We start from the raw sequence: 17404 nt of genomic DNA, 5'->3' as shown, positions 1-17404 counted from the left end.
ACCATAATAACAATAATGTGTATTGGTATTTAATTTAACAGATGCTGAAGGAATTTATGTTAAAACCACATCGTTAATTAAATATCGATCGCTACAATATCGGGAGAGATGATTAATTATACTATAATGTAATAATGGTTTTATGTTTACCATTTTCATTGTTTATTAAAATCATTGATATATTGTGTTAAGTTTTCGTTGAAAAACTTACTTTTAGAAGTCAAACTAGGCGCGTTGAGACTTGAGAGGTAAATTTCAAGTTCACGTCATGGCTATTACTTATTGTATGACAACGATTAGGCAACGTTATCAAATAATCTTGCCCTCTTGTCAAATAATTTTCACTTCTGACACGTGTGTTCGTGTAAATATAAATTATCGATAACATATTTTTGTGCGTCACAGAATTATAAACATGTTTTTATTAAGTTCGTAATTACAGAAAGATTATAAGATTATTTAACACAATGTTAGGTCAACAATATAACGTCAGAACTACTCCTCGCTTCTTGTAAAGTTGCATTTGAGATCCCAGTTGGCCTGAAACTTTGTAGCAAATTATTACGCGGATGAATATCCTCTGAATATTATACATTATTACACTTTGTACGGTTCATCTATCGTTTTATTGAGAACTTGCAGATTCCCGATTCACGTAAAAATGTAATTATTAACGAAATTTACACGTTGCTTTATGCATTTTTAGGTGGTCTGTAAATATAGAGTCTATACACTTTTTTATAACTTAACGATAATATTCATGCTAAATTCTAACATTAAAATTATTATAGTTATTTATGAGAAAATTATACTATAATTTTTTAATCATTATCATTTGCCATCTTTTCATAAGGGATTTATTCACAGTAATTCTGATAGATAGCAGTGTTAAACGCAGTTATTTCACGCTGTATGAAGATTGTAAATGAAACTTGATTATAAAAAGTAATAATAAAGTGAAAATGGACACACAACAGTGTCGTTTGCGGTCACCATGCGTCGTGTTTTAATTTTGTTTATGGTTTTCCTTTCTGTTACGGTATTTTTTATGATTTTATTTTGATGTTTTAAATTTGTATTGTTTGTTGAAACAGGTCACTTTATGCACTGAATACTTTTCTGAATTATTCACACATTATCAGTTCTTGTTGTGGTATCAGAAGATTTCTTTTTTCTTAATTGTTATACAACTTAAAGAGCAATAGATACAACATTTAAATTGTTAATATAAACCTATACTTGTTTATAGACAATAATTAGCATCATCATTATCAGCTTTAAATCATAGCCACTGTCCCATAAAATTTAATTATTAGATAGGTATATTATTAATAATATTTTGCAGGCAAGCTCTCGTGACACTTATGAGAAATGTGCTCCGATGTTGGAAGACGTAAGTATATGAATTCGTACTTACAAAGAAATTCTGTAATGACAATTAATTACTGCTCTATAATAATCTTTGTGTTCAGTTCTTAAAAATGTGTCTGTTTAATTTTATTTGAATATATATTATATAATTATACAGGGTGTCCCAGTATCGGTATACTAAGCGCGAAGGGACTCGTAGTTTTGTATACACTGATCACGTAAAAAATACTTAAACAAAAGAATTTTTTCAATTAATTAATATGTTTTTTTCTCTAACTTCGTGCAGCCGCCATATAGGTACCATCGCTAATGTGATCATTTCATCAATGAATACATAATCTTAAAAGATAGCTCACGTGCGGGTGGCTAAGTTGGGCGGGCTGCTTGTTAGGAGTTACCAAGGGAGTTACACATAGAGTTACAAAAAAAAATACGTCTGGAATTTTATAAGTATTTTTTACGTACTCAGCGTATGCATAACTAAACCTCAATGGAGCTTAGCATACCAACGGTGGGACATCCTGTATATTAACACGAATGCAAAAGTTTGAATCACAATCACGCGAATACTAACTGATCGGAATTGGATGAAGCTTGTTCGAAATTAAAAAGAAATTGTAAGAAAAAAAAGTAAGCGTTTGGTTATAGCCTTTACTCGTCGATTTATCCACGGGTAAAACGATGCACATTTAGTACATATAATACAAATTTAGTGTTACTAAAGAGGCGGAAGCTTAAGCATCTAAAAATTAAAATAATAAATAATATAATTTTTTTAGCATACAAGCGTAATGTGTTGCAAGGACTATGATTTATCGATACGTCAAGAAAATAATGCTGAATGTTATAAAATACCATCCACACCGAACGATGTGAGTAACCATTTATATATAACTGATTAAACCGGTTTATACTATAATATATAAAATAGACTTATTTTTTGAAGTGAAATACCGTCACATCATGGATTAAAGCCACGATTTTGCTTTGAATCTTACAAAAGAAGTTTCACTTCTGACACGTGTGTACACACTTACTAAATGATCTAAGGTACACACGCTCTTTTTTGTACCTATAGTTAAATTCTTGAACCTCTTAAAAAATGCTCGTCATTTAGTTGAATCTGTTTTAAGAAAATTTAAAGCAAACGCCTCCAAATAGTTTATAATATATTTTTTTTATTAACGGGAAGGAAATCTTCATATAAGATACCCTTTGGGAGGAAAATTAGAGCATGTAGGATTCTTATAACAAAATCTCAGTGGCCAAACCCAAAGCAATACTTACGAGTAAATTTAATTTATAAACGAACGAATTAATTAATTTATAAACGAATTAATTTAACGAATTAATTGAACGAATTAATTTATAAACGAACATACCACTCATGCCAAAATTTACGATCTATTATTTACGATCTATTAATCTTATTATTTTTTTTTTATATAACTATTTTGTGAAAATATTTTTGTCTGCCCATCTCTTCTTTATGTTATTCTATATGTATCGTGATTATATTTTGTATTTAATCTATTTTTATTTCGCATTTTAATATAACTTACATATTGTTTCTCTAATCGTAACAATTGTCTAGGGGCCACTGAAAATCAGCTCTGTGTGCATAATTGCTGCATAGATTATGCTGAGTTGGGGAAGCCAACTCAGCATAATCTATGCAATTTTTCAAGGACACTGTTTTACAATTGATTTTCTTTACTTTTTTTTGTGTGTAAATTTTATGTGATTTCCTTTTTTTGTATTGAAGTTCTTTATTGATGTCCTTGAAATAAATGTTTTTTATTTCTTTCTTTCTATCTAATATTTTACTAATTTATTATTACTTTAAATTCCCCTGAAACTTTAAAGAGATTAGTATCTGTAATTTTGTTATGAGCACACTAGTTTATTCATTGAGGCATACGACGACAAACAATAATCTCGATAAATTTGTTTAAGTAGTTTGAAAACTTTGTTTGTTTGTTTGATTGTAATGAATAGGCTCATAAACTACTGGACCGATTTTAAAAGTTCTTTCACCATTCGAAAGCTACATTATCCACGAGTAATATAGGCTATATATTATATCACGCCAAGACCAACAGGAGCGGAGCCACGCGGGTGAATCCGCGCGGCACAGCTCGTAATAGATAAACTAGTATTGTTGTAAGCCAGGTATAAAAAAGTCATTAATATCCACTTATCAACGACAGTAGACAATTAATTTCAATTATCTTATCACTATCACTACATAGTATAAACCAAACTTTTTCTGTCCCTATGTCCCTTTGTATGCTTAAATCTTTAAAACTACGCAACGGATTTTGATGCGGTTTTTTTTAATAGATAGAATGATTCTCGACAAAGGTTTTAGTATGTAATTTATTAGGTTTTAGATAAAGCGGGCGAAGCCGCGAGCGGAAATCTAGTATTATATTAACAGTTTAAGGATAAAGTGATTTTAAACAACAAAAAAAGAATATCTTCCTACTTGGAAGTCCGCTAAAAGAGTATCAAGTTTTCTTTCCCTCTTGTTGGCAGGAGCAAAATTCTATTCATATTATTTGAAAAAGTTTACATGAAAAAAAGTTTTGGCATGAGTTTGAGCTTAAACAGGGAAAAAAGTTTTGAGTTAGGGATTGTTAAAACGAAGATATTAGTTAATCATTTTATTACAAGAACAGGGAAGGCGATCGTTCATAAAGCGAAGGAAAATATTCCCAAGGCTGGTTGCAGAGCTTGACCGACCGTCAGTGCGTACCGTCGGTCCTGACGATACGCATCAACAATTGTATGACTATGACACCGCATGACAATACGGGTGCGTATGGTCGGTCTAGCTATGAACGGTTTTATGAATTTCCATACATATGACAAGCGCGACTGACGTACGCACTGATGGTCGGTCAAGCTCTGCAACCAGCCTAGGCTTTTCAAATAGCACATCGACTATGGTTGAACAATGAATATTTTAAATGTTTTAAATATATTATATCATCTTATTTACATCCTACAAACATCTATATGTATTTTCTATTACGATTTCATTACGATTTTGCATATGTAAACAATTTTAAATTTCAAATATGATACAAAGAAAATTAAATTTTTTTCCTTGTTCCTTTTCTGTAGGATTTACGGGCCTTTTTTAACACTTGTTGAATATCTTAGTACCCAAGAGACCTGTTAATTATAAAGCAATTTGTATCTTGTATTCCATAGACATGATATATAACCAAGATGTATTTGGGTTACTGTTACACAGTGCAAATTTGCTTAAGACGCAAGGTTCGTTTGTCAAATTAGAGAGTATACCTACGTTATTATATAGATATATTAGATATTAAATTATAACTGTTTGCATTAAAAACAGCTTTAAATAAAAGCTAGTTAATAATACGTTAGTAATAATAACATCTTGGTACAGTGTTTAACGTGTGATCAAAGGAATCGATTCCCGGTTGAGTCGAAGAAAAAAAGATAGTCTCGGCCCGGCAGGACACAGAAGACTGATCAACTTTACTTGTCCCTAAAGAAAATCGATCAGTGAAACAGATGTATGCATGATGCATCTGCCCCTTACCTTACAAAAGGAACACGGGGCATCACATTTTTAATTAATAGTAAAATTATAGCACGCTTTATATATCCGTGCAAAAAAGCAATTAAAATCATACTTACGGAGTCTTTACAGCATTTTTCATACAAGCTAAAGCTAGCTATGTTTTTTCATATGGCTGCGATTAAAAGTATTGTACTATTCGTTCATTCATGTTTCAATTAGAAATAGGTCAGGCTCGTACTCGGAAAGTATTCATAGAACATTTATGGTTTATTTTTTTGCCTTAAAACGTTATAGTTTTTCCGAGTTTTCGTTTAGAAATATTGAAATAAAAATTAAATGATTCTCATTTGTTTATTTAAAACTTCCTTACAGTAAAAAAAATTATAGGTGGCCTGCAATTGTTAAAATTTTTATAAGTTTCCGAAAAAAAGAATATTATAGAGTATTATTATAAAATAAGTATTCTTTATTATTCGCAAAAGGTACTTTATAAATGTCACATAATTTTAAAATACTATCGCACGCAGCTCGTAAGCTAGAGCATAATCTTAAAGCGGTGTTATTTTATCGAGCAAATTTTATCACCTAGATAACCAAATTATGGTTTCCTTAGATCATCGCAATTAAGCAATTTTTTTTAATTTAAGTACCTACCTAATGCTCAAATTTACTTTCTTTAAGAAATGGTAGAAAAACAATAAATTTAAAATGTAGCGTGATGACGAGATATATCATAATCTAGAAATGTATAATTTATATTAAGACTAGCGGTCCGGCCCGGCTTCGCTCGTGGTACACGATAATATTATAGCCTTCCTCAATAAAGGGGCTATCTAACACTGAAATAATTTTTAAAATCGGACCAGTAGTTCCTGAGATTATTGCGTTCCAACAAACAAACTCTTCAGTTTCATATTAGTATAGATTTATAAAAAAATCGGTAAAAAGTATTTTAAAGGAAAAATACACTAGGTATTATTTTATACTTTTCGTATTTTTCAGTGTGAACGAGAAAAATGTGTAATAAATAAAAGAGGATTACTCAAACCAAACGGTGAGATTGATATAAGTAAAATAGAAAGTGACTTCGAGTCTCTCGGTGGTGAACCAGAAAAGTTTCTTATTTTTAAGGATAAATGCTTATTCAATAATGACCTTGATGCGTATGCTATGGAAGATGCTTGTCCAATGAAGAAAATGTTCAACTGTCTTCGAGCTCAAGTATTATTCGTAAGTACCATTTCTAATGTAGTCTCCTAAAGAGAATCATGATTACGTTTCGTCACAATTTGATTAAATTTCTGTTTTGGTAACTACTTAGCGGTTTTCTACGACTATGCTCATGTTACATAATATATGCCATGCTGTGGTGTATAGCATTCAAGAATTACAAGCATGGTGAAATATTTTTTGAAATAGGCTCCTGAAATTAGCGCGTTCAAAAAAACTATTTAAAGGAACTATAAAGCTGATACATTTTTGAGTAGATGTAGAACCTATAGATAGGTACTATATTATGATGATGATATTATATTATTTTAACTACAGTATGATACAAAATCAGGTAATAGATAATAATTATATGCGTACGACATCTATATTACCAAGTGTACCTTTGCGGCAAATAATTGTCTTTATATTGCGAATAATAGTTACTCAAGTTACTTCCCACTAAGGCTTTTTGATTTTCTTAGAGAAGTTAAATAGCTTTTTTAATTGCAGATTACAACCGCATTCCGTTTCTATCTCGTAACTTTATATTCAAAGCAATACAAAACTCCTTCTATTCAAGTGCTTTGAGCATTGTTAAGACTAGTCTTAATTTTTATATAATTTTGCTCGATTATTAATTTGCTTAACGTGTTAAGTAACGTATATATTCGTTTAAAATTAGCAGGTTAATTCATTATACGAAAAGCATAATTTTATTTTGATCAATTTCGTTAATAATCATTCATTTAACCATCGAGTAATATCGCAAGGAAACAAGCCTATAAGTTGATTAGACTACGCTGTCCGCTACGCTGGTCAAATGCGGATTGGTAGAGGCACACCATACTGTAACATTTGCCTTTTCATGTTTTCAAAGATTAGAGTTTTCGTGACTGCGGTCACTTTAGTACACCGTTCGTCATTGCTCGTATTGAACCATTACCTATTTTCCACTGTGTTCCTAGTAAGGATACCTTTAGCCCAGAGTAACTCAAAGCCAGGGCTGTTTATTACATATTATACTGTATAGTATAGTACATATTATACTCATCTATGTACCAAAATTGACGCATCATATGTAATTTTCAGAACTGCAAAATCTGGGTGGAATCAGACGCTTGCAACGAGTTTAAAGAGAAAGTAGAAGATTGTACTGAGTTATATTAAAAGTTTTTTTATATACCTAATATAATTTATACAATGTTTTGATTTATGCACCGATTCTAAATTAATTAATTATTGTAACACAAATCCAATAAACTTATTGAAGTATTGTCTTGTTTTATTTTATGAACGTGTTTTCCTAATATTTATATACATTCATTTGAAACGTTTTAAAACAAAATTTGATATTATTTTATTATTATTATTTTATTATTTTATTATTATTTTATTTTTTAAATTGATTTGATTTGTCTATTTATACAACTTTTTGACTGATAATGAAGTATTTATTGTTCAAATATCGTAATACAACTGTGTGCCTACAACAAACACGTAGATACATAATACATATATAATTTGCTTACCATAATCAAGTATTTAACACTTAATCTTAATCTTGATACAATCAAATACCAAATATACATACCTGGGTATATTACACCCGAAGATATTCAAATATTAAACAAGTTGGTTCTAGTTTTAGTTAATTATTCAATGTCAATAAATAGACGGTCTAATTTGAAATTTAGTTATCTACAGCGATAACAAGCAATATAAGGATTTCTATGTGAATAATCTTGGATAATATGCAAACTATTATAATACCTCTCCTCTCTTAAATAATGGTTCCAAGCAATAGATGGAATTTAGCAACGTTCCTTATAAAGGGAATATTATAATATGGAATATTATAAGTAGTAAACGAAGAGTGAACCGGTACCTACTAGGAAAGCACGTACCATCTTAGACCACATCTTAGCTTTCCATCAGGCGCGATTGTGGTCAAGCTCTTCCTTATCTACAATAAAAAAACGACGTGTGGCACTCATTTACACTGCCGCGGTAAAGCTATTGCATAGCATGCTTTCAAGCCACACCTCCGCGCTCAAGGCCCGCGATAGAAGCTATGCAATAGCTTAAAAGTTCATTGTGATTGTAAGTAAAATGAGGTCTGTCACTCTAGTAATGATTTGCTGATTAGAATTGGAAAGATTTTGAAATAACGATATAAATAATTTTGAAACGTTCGTTATCTAGACACGCGGCAGCGTGTCAAGCCGAGTTCAAGCGAAGAGAACTGGCGAGCAGCAGCCGTTTTTTACATACTGTTTATATTTTGTGAGGTTCTAAAAACTAGCCTCATCAAATTATGGGGTTCAATAGGTCATTAGTTGTTTGCTTTGTGAAAATAATTATATTATTCAAATTAAAAAAGTTATATTTTGGAATAAACATTGTTCTCTAAGGGAAAATAAAACAATTGAGTTTTCATTCAACCTAAGAACTTAATACATCTTTGTAAATAAATTTCTGGACTGTCTGCAGAACTTGGCACACATTTAGATCTCATTTCTTTTTTTGGCAAATTAAGTCAACGATTGAACTCGGCTCCAATTTTTACATTTATGTTTTTGGTGGGATAAATATTCTTACCGCGTGCTTTACACGAAAGAACACACAAAATAAAAACATTGACTCTTACAACTAAACACACCAAATTAATTCTTGGCAAGTGTAGCCGTGGCTTTAATACCGTATTTTCCATTAAATTTCGAATTCAAGGATTAACATAAGGTCCCAAAATCCTATGGTTTCAGACTCATTTATTAGCATAACTACGACTGCGCAGCACCTAAAGCGGCATGCATTTATGCTAATGTTATGCTTGTTACGTTATAAGAGAAATTGGTCTTATATCTTTATAATAAATATGAAATCCTTCATATATTGACTTTGCCTTAAGTAATATCTTAATTTAAAAGGCTCATATTACTTGCGCTCACTTTTTAGTAATGTAGGGATTTCCTAACTTCCTAATTTTGAATTTTTTACGCACAACCGCTGCATTTAGTTATTTTTATGTAGATAATATGTTTTGTATTTATCGTCAGGGCCGTCTTAAGGTGGCTTCCCACGGTCTGCGATTCTACGGATCTACACGCACAGCCGACGACTACGGACGGCAACGCACCGCAGACAGGGCTCATCCCACGGTCCGTGATAGTGCGGATCGGTCTGTATAGTTTCGTATTTATCTTCATTTCAAAATGCAAAGTGAACGAGCACGTATCGTTGCCGCAGCTGCGGCTGTGTTATTAATTAGCAATTGTCAGATGCGGTTCCATGCATCGTATGCATCGGTTTTATTTTTATGTTCTGGCGCTGAAGAATTCCATAAAGTTGGTTCATTTTGATAAAGATTCAAAAATTCAAAAATAAGTTCGTTCGTCCACTCCATTTTCGCAACCAAAACACTACTACTCGCGGCAGCGTATGAACAAGTTGTGACCTGTCGGTCTGTGATGACACGGACGCGCTCGGACCGCGCCGCACGAGCTCGCACCGCACCTTTGAAAAAACCGTTCTTATTCGAACTTGAATTTGTGTGTGTTTGTGTTTGAATTTGAATTTGTGTTCGTGTTCGTGTTCGTGTTCGTGTTCGTGTTCGTGTTCGTGTTCGTGTTCGTGTTCGTGTTCGTGTTCGTGTTCGTGTTCGTGTTCGTGTTCGTGTTCGTGTTCGTGTTCGTGTTCGTGTTCGTGTTCGTGTTCGTGTTCGTGTTCGTGTTCGTGTTCGTGTTCGTGTTCGTGTTCGTGTTCGTGTTCGTGTTCGTGTTCGTGTTCGTGTTCGTGTTCGTGTTCGTGTTCGTGTTCGTGTTCGTGTTCGTGTTCGTGTTCGTGTTCGTGTTCGTGTTCGTGTTCGTGTTCGTGTTCGTGTTCGTGTTCGTGTTCGTGTTCGTGTTCGTGTTCGTGTTCGTGTTCGTGTTCGTGTTCGTGTTCGTGTTCGTGTTCGTGTTCGTGTTCGTGTTCGTGTTCGTGTTCGTGTTCGTGTTCGTGTTCGTGTTCGTGTTCGTGTTCGTGTTCGTGTTCGTGTTCGTGTTCGTGTTCGTGTTCGTGTTCGTGTTCGTGTTCGTGTTCGTGTTCGTGTTCGTGTTCGTGTTCGTGTTCGTGTTCGTGTTCGTGTTCGTGTTCGTGTTCGTGTTCGTGTTCGTGTTCGTGTTCGTGTTCGTGTTCGTGTTCGTGTTCGTGTTCGTGTTCGTGTTCGTGTTCGTGTTCGTGTTCGTGTTCGTGTTCGTGTTCGTGTTCGTGTTCGTGTTCGTGTTCGTATTATAATGGTGTTCGAATCACTCGAATTATTCCTTTACATAGATGTTTTGATTCGAATAAATCTGAAAATGATCTGACGTTCTGGCAACGAGAAAAGTGTCTTCTTCTTAGCCGTACACTTTTGACAGAGTGGTTGTGGTTATGGTGATGGTGCTCTATTCCTGTTAGATGTGGTCACTTCTTTGTTCGCTCCCTGTCCAACAATACGTCTCCATTTCTCACGATCGGTAGCATTGCGAGCACATTCTACCAGGCTGGACTGGGTCGTTTTACCGATAAGGTCGGTCCAACGTGTAGGTGAGCGGCCCCGTGATCTTTTGCCCTCAATTTGTCCCTGCACCACAAGTCTCTCCAAGGAATCCTCATTTCTGGTGATGTGGCCAAAGAACTTCAAAATTCGCATCTGCACAATCGACAAAAGCCTATTTTCGATGTTTAGTTCCTTGAGTATCGAGACGTTGGTTCGGAACGACGTCCACGGTATTTTCAGCATCCGCCTCCTACACCACATCTCCAGGGCATCAATTTTTCGGCGATTCTGCATTTTGAGCGACCAGGTTTCCGCACCATATAGAAAGATAGGAAATACCAGACATTTCATTAGGCGCACTTTTGTGTTCTTGGTGATGCGCCTGTCCTTCCAGATTTTATTTAGTTTTTCTACTGCAGATCTTGTGATAGCGCATCTACGTCCAATTTCTTCTTCACATCCTCCTGTGTTGGTAATAGTGGATCCGAGGTATATGTAGCTGTATACCACTTCACAATTAGCAACATAAAGTGGTCCTTCATTTTCCTGTCCAGTTCGATCAATTATCATGACCTTCGTCTTGTTTCTGTTGAGTGTCAAACCGAATTGCAGGCTTGTTGTTTCTAGACGACTCAAGAGTTCTTCCAGTTCTTGTTTTGTTTGAGCAAGAATCGTAGTATCATCAGCGTATCTTAAGTTATTTATCACACGACCACCTATTGATATGTCTCCATTCCACCCATCCAGGACAATTCTCATTATGTATTCTGTATAAATATTGAACAGCAAAGGTGATAACAAACATCCCTGGCGAACTCCACGCTCAGTTTTGAAAGAGTCTGAGAGCACATCATCTACCTTTACTACTGCTTTGCCATCCTCATACAGACGTTGCACCAGAACTACAAGATGTCTTGGAACCCCCATTTCCAACAGAATCTGCCAAAGGTACTTCCAATTGACTGTGTCAAACGCTTTATGGAAATCTATAAAGCAAACAAAAAGAGGTGAGTTAAATTCTCTCGATTTCTCGATAATTTGCCGAAGTACAAGTATTTGTTCACGTGTACCTTTTCCCTTCACGAAGCCTGCTTGTTCAGGTGCGATTTGACAGTTAAGATAGGACTGCAGTCTTTTGTTTAGAATATGGAGTAAGACCTTACTTGCGTGCGATATGAGAGAAATGAGCCTGTAATTATTGCATTTCTTTGTAGATCCTTTTTTATGTAAGGGTTTAAATATCGATTTAAACCAGTCGTCTGGCCATCTTCCAGATTCCCATATTTTGCAACAGATGTTATGCAAAAGGTCGACCCCAGTTTCCCCCATAGCTTTGAATACCTCTATAGGTATTTCGTCTACTCCAGTGGCTTTATTGTTCTTTAGATGTCGTATCCCTGCTCGCACTTCGTCTCGTAAGATATCAGGCTCTCGGTCAGCAATGAGATTTATCTCATATGTTGTACTAGTCAATCTGGAGTGATTAGCGAAAAGGGACACGCAGTATTGTTTCCATATATTCACTATGTCATTTATCTCCGTTACCATTTGACCGTCAGAATTTTCTATCGCCCATGTCTTAGGTCTAAATTGGCGTGTTAGGTATCGCACCTTATCGTGCAGCTCTTTCGTTTGTAGTTTATCTGAGTGCTGTTCAAGTTCTTCACATATCTTTGTCAAAGCACTATTGCGATACCTTCTACAAGAAGATTGAATTGCCGATCTTCTGGCATTGAGCTCTAAACTACTAGCTCCCCTGCTTTTGAGTAGTCGTCGTTCCTCTATTAATTGCCATGTCTGTGGTGTCATCCAGTGTTGCTTCTTGTGTGTTACCTTTTGTTGTTGAGATTCTGACAGTGCCTCTAGTATGTAATTCTTTGCAGAAATCCACATTGAATTGGCATCTTTATTCTTGCTATCAGTGCGCCACGTAGAGTGCTTGCTTTCGATTGATGTTTTGAGAGCACTTGGGTCATTTATTTGAATTCTTTTAGTTGTATTTGCATGTCTTGCCTTTTGAAGTTTTACTCTAAGATAGTTGATGGTCAGAATGACAGTCAGCACTTGGTAATGTGTATGTATTGGTAATAGAACTTCTCCATCGCGATCTAATCAATATATAATCAATTTGATTACGACATCTATCGCCTGGAGAAATCCAAGTATAAAGGCGCCGTGGATGTTGCTTAAAAGTAGTATTCATTATGGTAAAACTGTTGTTAGCAGCAAATTCGATAAGGCGTTCACCTCTTTTATTTCTAGTGCCCAGGCCATATTTCCCAACGATATTCCGTATACCATCATCCATAGCAGTATTACCAACTTTTGCATTAAATTCTCCTAATACGAGTAATAGCTCTCTTCTAGGTATTTTGTCTATAGTTAATTCAAGTTCTTTGTAAAATTCTTCTACTACTTCGTCGTTTGCTTGTCCGGTGGGAGCATATACTAGAAAAGTGTATTGCTTTTTAATAAAATATTTTGAGATTTATGTGAGAAAAATTGTCTGTTATCTCCTCCAGGGGGGCCCCCAGACGATGGGGGGCCCTGGGCACTGGCCCCCTGTGCCCCTTTGGTAAAGACGGTAATGTTTATCGTTCTTATGTTTCACGTCCTTTAAATTTAACTACGTTTTAACTCATTTGAGTATTCACATAACATTTCCTACGAATTAGTTTAAGCAATTTTAAAATTCGCAAATATAAAGTCAAACATTTCTTTTCGTACATCAAATTCGGACTCCATTTGCATCCGATAATATAGTATACTTTTATTCAGGTCACCTTTTAAAAGCAGTGAATTCCTTTGAAATAAAAAGTACGTATTAAATACAAATATAGTGGGATTTCGCCCAGTTGAAAGGTTTTACGATCTAAATCTGCACCGATGCATGACAGAATAATGATCCAGGGTGTCATCGATATCTATTTGAAAAGAAACATTTCAACCAAAGTAAAGCAGTTTATTTTAGACAAAGTTTGGTTTTATATTTAGTATGGACGAAGGACAAGGTAAGCATTTTCATTATATTTATTCGAACACACAAGTGAACAATCAAGAGATCTCTATAATATTTATCTCTATAATATGTAATATATTACAGAGTATTTTTAGCGGAAAGATTTGGGATCACGTAAAAGCTTTATATTTTAAACATTTAGATCAATATCAATTGTATATAATCCATTACTTTCCTTTTGAACTTTTCCCTTTAGTTTAGGGAAAACTTCTACCAAATTTTACAAAAAACATCTTAGGCATATAAATTTATAAAGAATAGAAAAAATTCGATCACGAGGCGGGACTTGAACCCGCATCCTTCGCGCCATTCCGGGGCGGATGCCTAACCAACTCAGCCACTCTTCTCTATTTTCTATTCTTTATAAATTTATATTTATAAAGCATTTGAATGCCATAAAAACCAAAAAATAAATTCAAGAAAAGGTCGTGTTCCATCGTTACAATATTGTATTCACTGAAAAGTGCTTCATATTGGTTGAGATGGTTGTTAAATCATCTCAATAGATGGCGCGCGGTGTGTCCCTTAAGACACATAAAACTGAAAGGATAGAATAAATTCGATTACTCGGGCGGGTCACGAGTGGCTGAGTTGGTTAGGCATCCGCCCCGGAATGGCGCGAAGGATGCGGGTTCAAGTCCCGCCTCGTGATCGAATTTTTTCTATTCTTTATTTTATATTTATAAAGCATTTGAATGCCATAAAAACCAAAAAAATATAAATTCAAGAAAAGGTCGTGTTCCATCGTTACAATATTGTATTCACTGAAAAGTGCTTCATATTGGTTGAGATGGTTGTTAAATCATCTCAATAGATGGCGCGCGGTGTGTCCCTTAAGACACATAAAACTGAAAGGATAGAATAAATTCGATTACTCGGGCGGGTCACGAGTGGCTGAGTTGGTTAGGCATCCGCCCCGGAATGGCGCGAAGGATGCGGGTTCAAGTCCCGCCTCGTGATCGAATTTTTTCTATTCTTTATAAATTTATATTTATAAAGCATTTGAATGCCATAAAAACCAAAAAATATAAAATCTTAGGCATATTTTTGTAGTTCTTAGCAAAACTGAGAATTCATTTAGATACTTTCAAAGAAATGTCTTATCGTCTTCCATTAGGTATTATAATATGATATACTTAACACTACAGCGCACGCGCCCTTTTTTTTTACATGGTTGCTCGCGTGCTCTACCATAGTAGAAAACTGTATTTGAAATATTAAAAAAATGGGTGGTCCTGAAATGATAATACTCAGTAATATTAAACTTTTAATTATTGTAACAAATAATTATAGAAAAAAATAAAATTATAATAGCATATAATTCAAATTAGGATCAAATTATGAGATCAAGAAAATAATCAACATTTTTGGCAAGTTGGAGATCAGCTCAAAAAAAAAGAACTTCTAATAAGCGATGACCGACTTATTGGCCATCATCTCGACATTCAATACAGACCACAACTTGGTGATCAGGACAAATCCATCTGGCACATCGCTTACACCATTTTTTTGTGGACCGATTTCGAGCTCATCATTGAGATTACGCCGACCCGAACGTGAGACTTCAATGCCGAGCAAAAATGCAATAAATGCCTTCATTTCAACCAAATCAGTTCTCTTTGCATCTCTTTCTCTCTTGTATCGGTTCTGTATTTTATCAATGTAAATATTCGTGCAATTAACTAGGATTTCGAAAATATTTTCATCAAAAAATAGTTCAAAACAAGATAACGGTGTTTCAGCGTTTCTTGCGGCACCTTTTGGCCCTGGAGGTCTGAATCGGATGTTTTGAGATCTTGCCCGGGTTGCTGAAGGACATGTTTTACTCCAGCGTGTTCCACATAAAAGTCATCACGTGTATTGTTTTGGACAAGTTCAGAAAGAGGCGTGTCATCTTCATGCATGCAGATGCATGATTTTCACTTACAGCTTTCTGCATCTGATTACTATCTTCCTGTTCCATTGGTTGTACATATACTTCCCCATCGTCCGAGTAACTTTGGATCACTTCCATGTCCTCTAATTCTTCGTTCAGCCATTGGGTCTCGCGCGCTTCCAATACGGGGTCCATTTTTTCGCTAAAGCAAAGAAATATTAATTATTAAATACATCATGATACACGAAATAGTAATGCAACTGTACATAGTTAAATTTGAAAATTTAAATCATCCAATGTCCATTGATAATAATTTAAAAAACCCAAAAAAGAAAGTTTTACTTACCTTCAGTTTTGTTACACCAATACTCGCATGTACTACTATAGTAGAAGCCGAACTTTGACACGTCATAACAGGAACATACGCGTACGTTGCAAGTATGTGCCATAGTAATCCGTTAGGCAATTTTGTCGACTTAGCTTATCTGGGAGCCGGGGGGGTTAGGTGTAAGAATGAATGAATGGCGGTAAAATAAGTAAGTGCGTTCTACTATAGTAGAACGCGCGTGCACTGTAGTGTTAAGATGATACGTTAATTAATTATCATTATTACTTACCGTTTCTTGACACGTTTAGACAAAAGATGTGTTGAAACATTAATGCTAATATTTCCTCATTACCAAATTCCAAAGCGATCGTTTTACTTCTAAATTATACCTGTGTATAACGCTCTTGGAAATACTATTTATTCATTAGGAAAATAATCAAAAAAAAAAATGCGTAAGAACTCTGCGATAAGGAGGATTTTTATTCAACACAGTTCCCCTCAAAATATACATTCAAGCACCGCTGCAATATTCTTTGTGAACTCGTTACAAAATGTTAAGTACCTACTCTAATACATTATCCAGTAAAGTACATTTAGATAATTATGACCGTCATTTGGGTTGAAAGTGACTAAGAAATATGAAAATAATGAAAGTAAATTGCCATTGCTTTTCGTTAATTTATTTTTATTCTGATCCGTTTTAAGTACAATAGAGTAATAGTAATGTTTAGATGAGTTGTTTTAATTGTGCTAAAGTAAGAATTTCATAAACAGATCTTTTCTTAATCTTTAAAAATTTTCTTCATCAATAATTATCTAATCGATAGAGTAACAATAAATCAAAAAATATCAATAATTACTCAACAATTAAGTTTTGATTAATCAAACTCGAGATTCAGTTTGAGAAGAAACTGTGTGTGTTGGCCTGCTTCCAAGTTCCATTTGAAAGAGAGAAAATTAAAAACCGCTCCGGGAACTTGGCTATGTATGTCCGACGTCCATTGCCAATTTTTGCTTCACAATGGAAACAAGGTCATTAGCGCGTTCATTTCGATAACTTTACAACTCTATTCTTCCTTATATCGTCTGTGAGTAAATATAGATTTATGATTGTTTAGTTAAACATACCAAAGTTTTGTAGGTATACTGAAATACTTATACTACGGGACACGGGACTGATTTCTTCGAAACTTGCACAAGACTTATATACAATCAAATACTGGTGGTAAATGATAAATCTATATTATGCCGATTTGAGGTTCGAGAAGAAGTCTTATTGAATAAATAAAAGTTTGACTTTGAAAAATAATAATATTATCTTATACAAGGAAATTAATATCATATAAATTAAGGGCCGATTTCACAATTTCCGTGTTCCGTTTAACTTATCTGTCTGTCAAAATGACACATAATATGTAATTTATTGTATACGAATTTACAAAGTGTCAAATAGACTGTCAGGGACATTATCATCAAGCAGTGGAAAGGTCCCAGTATTAAGACCTAAATCACTTTTG

At 34.4% G+C, this 17404-nt stretch overlaps 1 protein-coding gene across 1 annotated transcript; it reads left to right on the top strand.

Annotated features, from left to right (window-relative positions):
• The first annotated feature begins 371 nt into the window (after window positions 1-371).
• Window positions 372-7418, top strand: LOC123693904. The gene is made up of 5 exons (XM_045639169.1): window positions 372-1039; window positions 1346-1393; window positions 2151-2243; window positions 5936-6163; window positions 7235-7418. The coding sequence occupies exons 1-5, from the start codon at window positions 995-997 to the stop codon at window positions 7310-7312; spliced, it is 492 nt and encodes a 163-aa protein (XP_045495125.1). The 5' UTR covers window positions 372-994; the 3' UTR covers window positions 7313-7418.
• The last annotated feature ends 9986 nt before the right edge of the window (window positions 7419-17404 follow it).

The sequence above is a fragment of the Colias croceus genome, chromosome 8 (assembly GCF_905220415.1).
Source record: "Colias croceus chromosome 8, ilColCroc2.1".
NCBI lineage: Eukaryota > Metazoa > Arthropoda > Insecta > Lepidoptera > Pieridae > Colias > Colias croceus.
This window is presented reverse-complemented; position numbering and strand designations above follow the sequence as displayed.

What these genes read in the sequence shown, in the direction of transcription:
- LOC123693904 (XM_045639169.1), top strand. Translation starts at nt 995, where the DNA reads ATGCGTCGTGTTTTAATTTTGTTTATGGTTTTCCTTTCTGTTACG. An exon ending in TGGTTTTCCTTTCTGTTACG is followed by an intron (nt 1,040 to 1,345) that starts GTATTTTTTATG and finishes AATATTTTGCAG; the next exon opens with GCAAGCTCTCGTGACACTTA. An exon ending in TTCGAGCTCAAGTATTATTC is followed by an intron (nt 6,164 to 7,234) that starts GTAAGTACCATT and finishes TGTAATTTTCAG; the next exon opens with AACTGCAAAATCTGGGTGGA.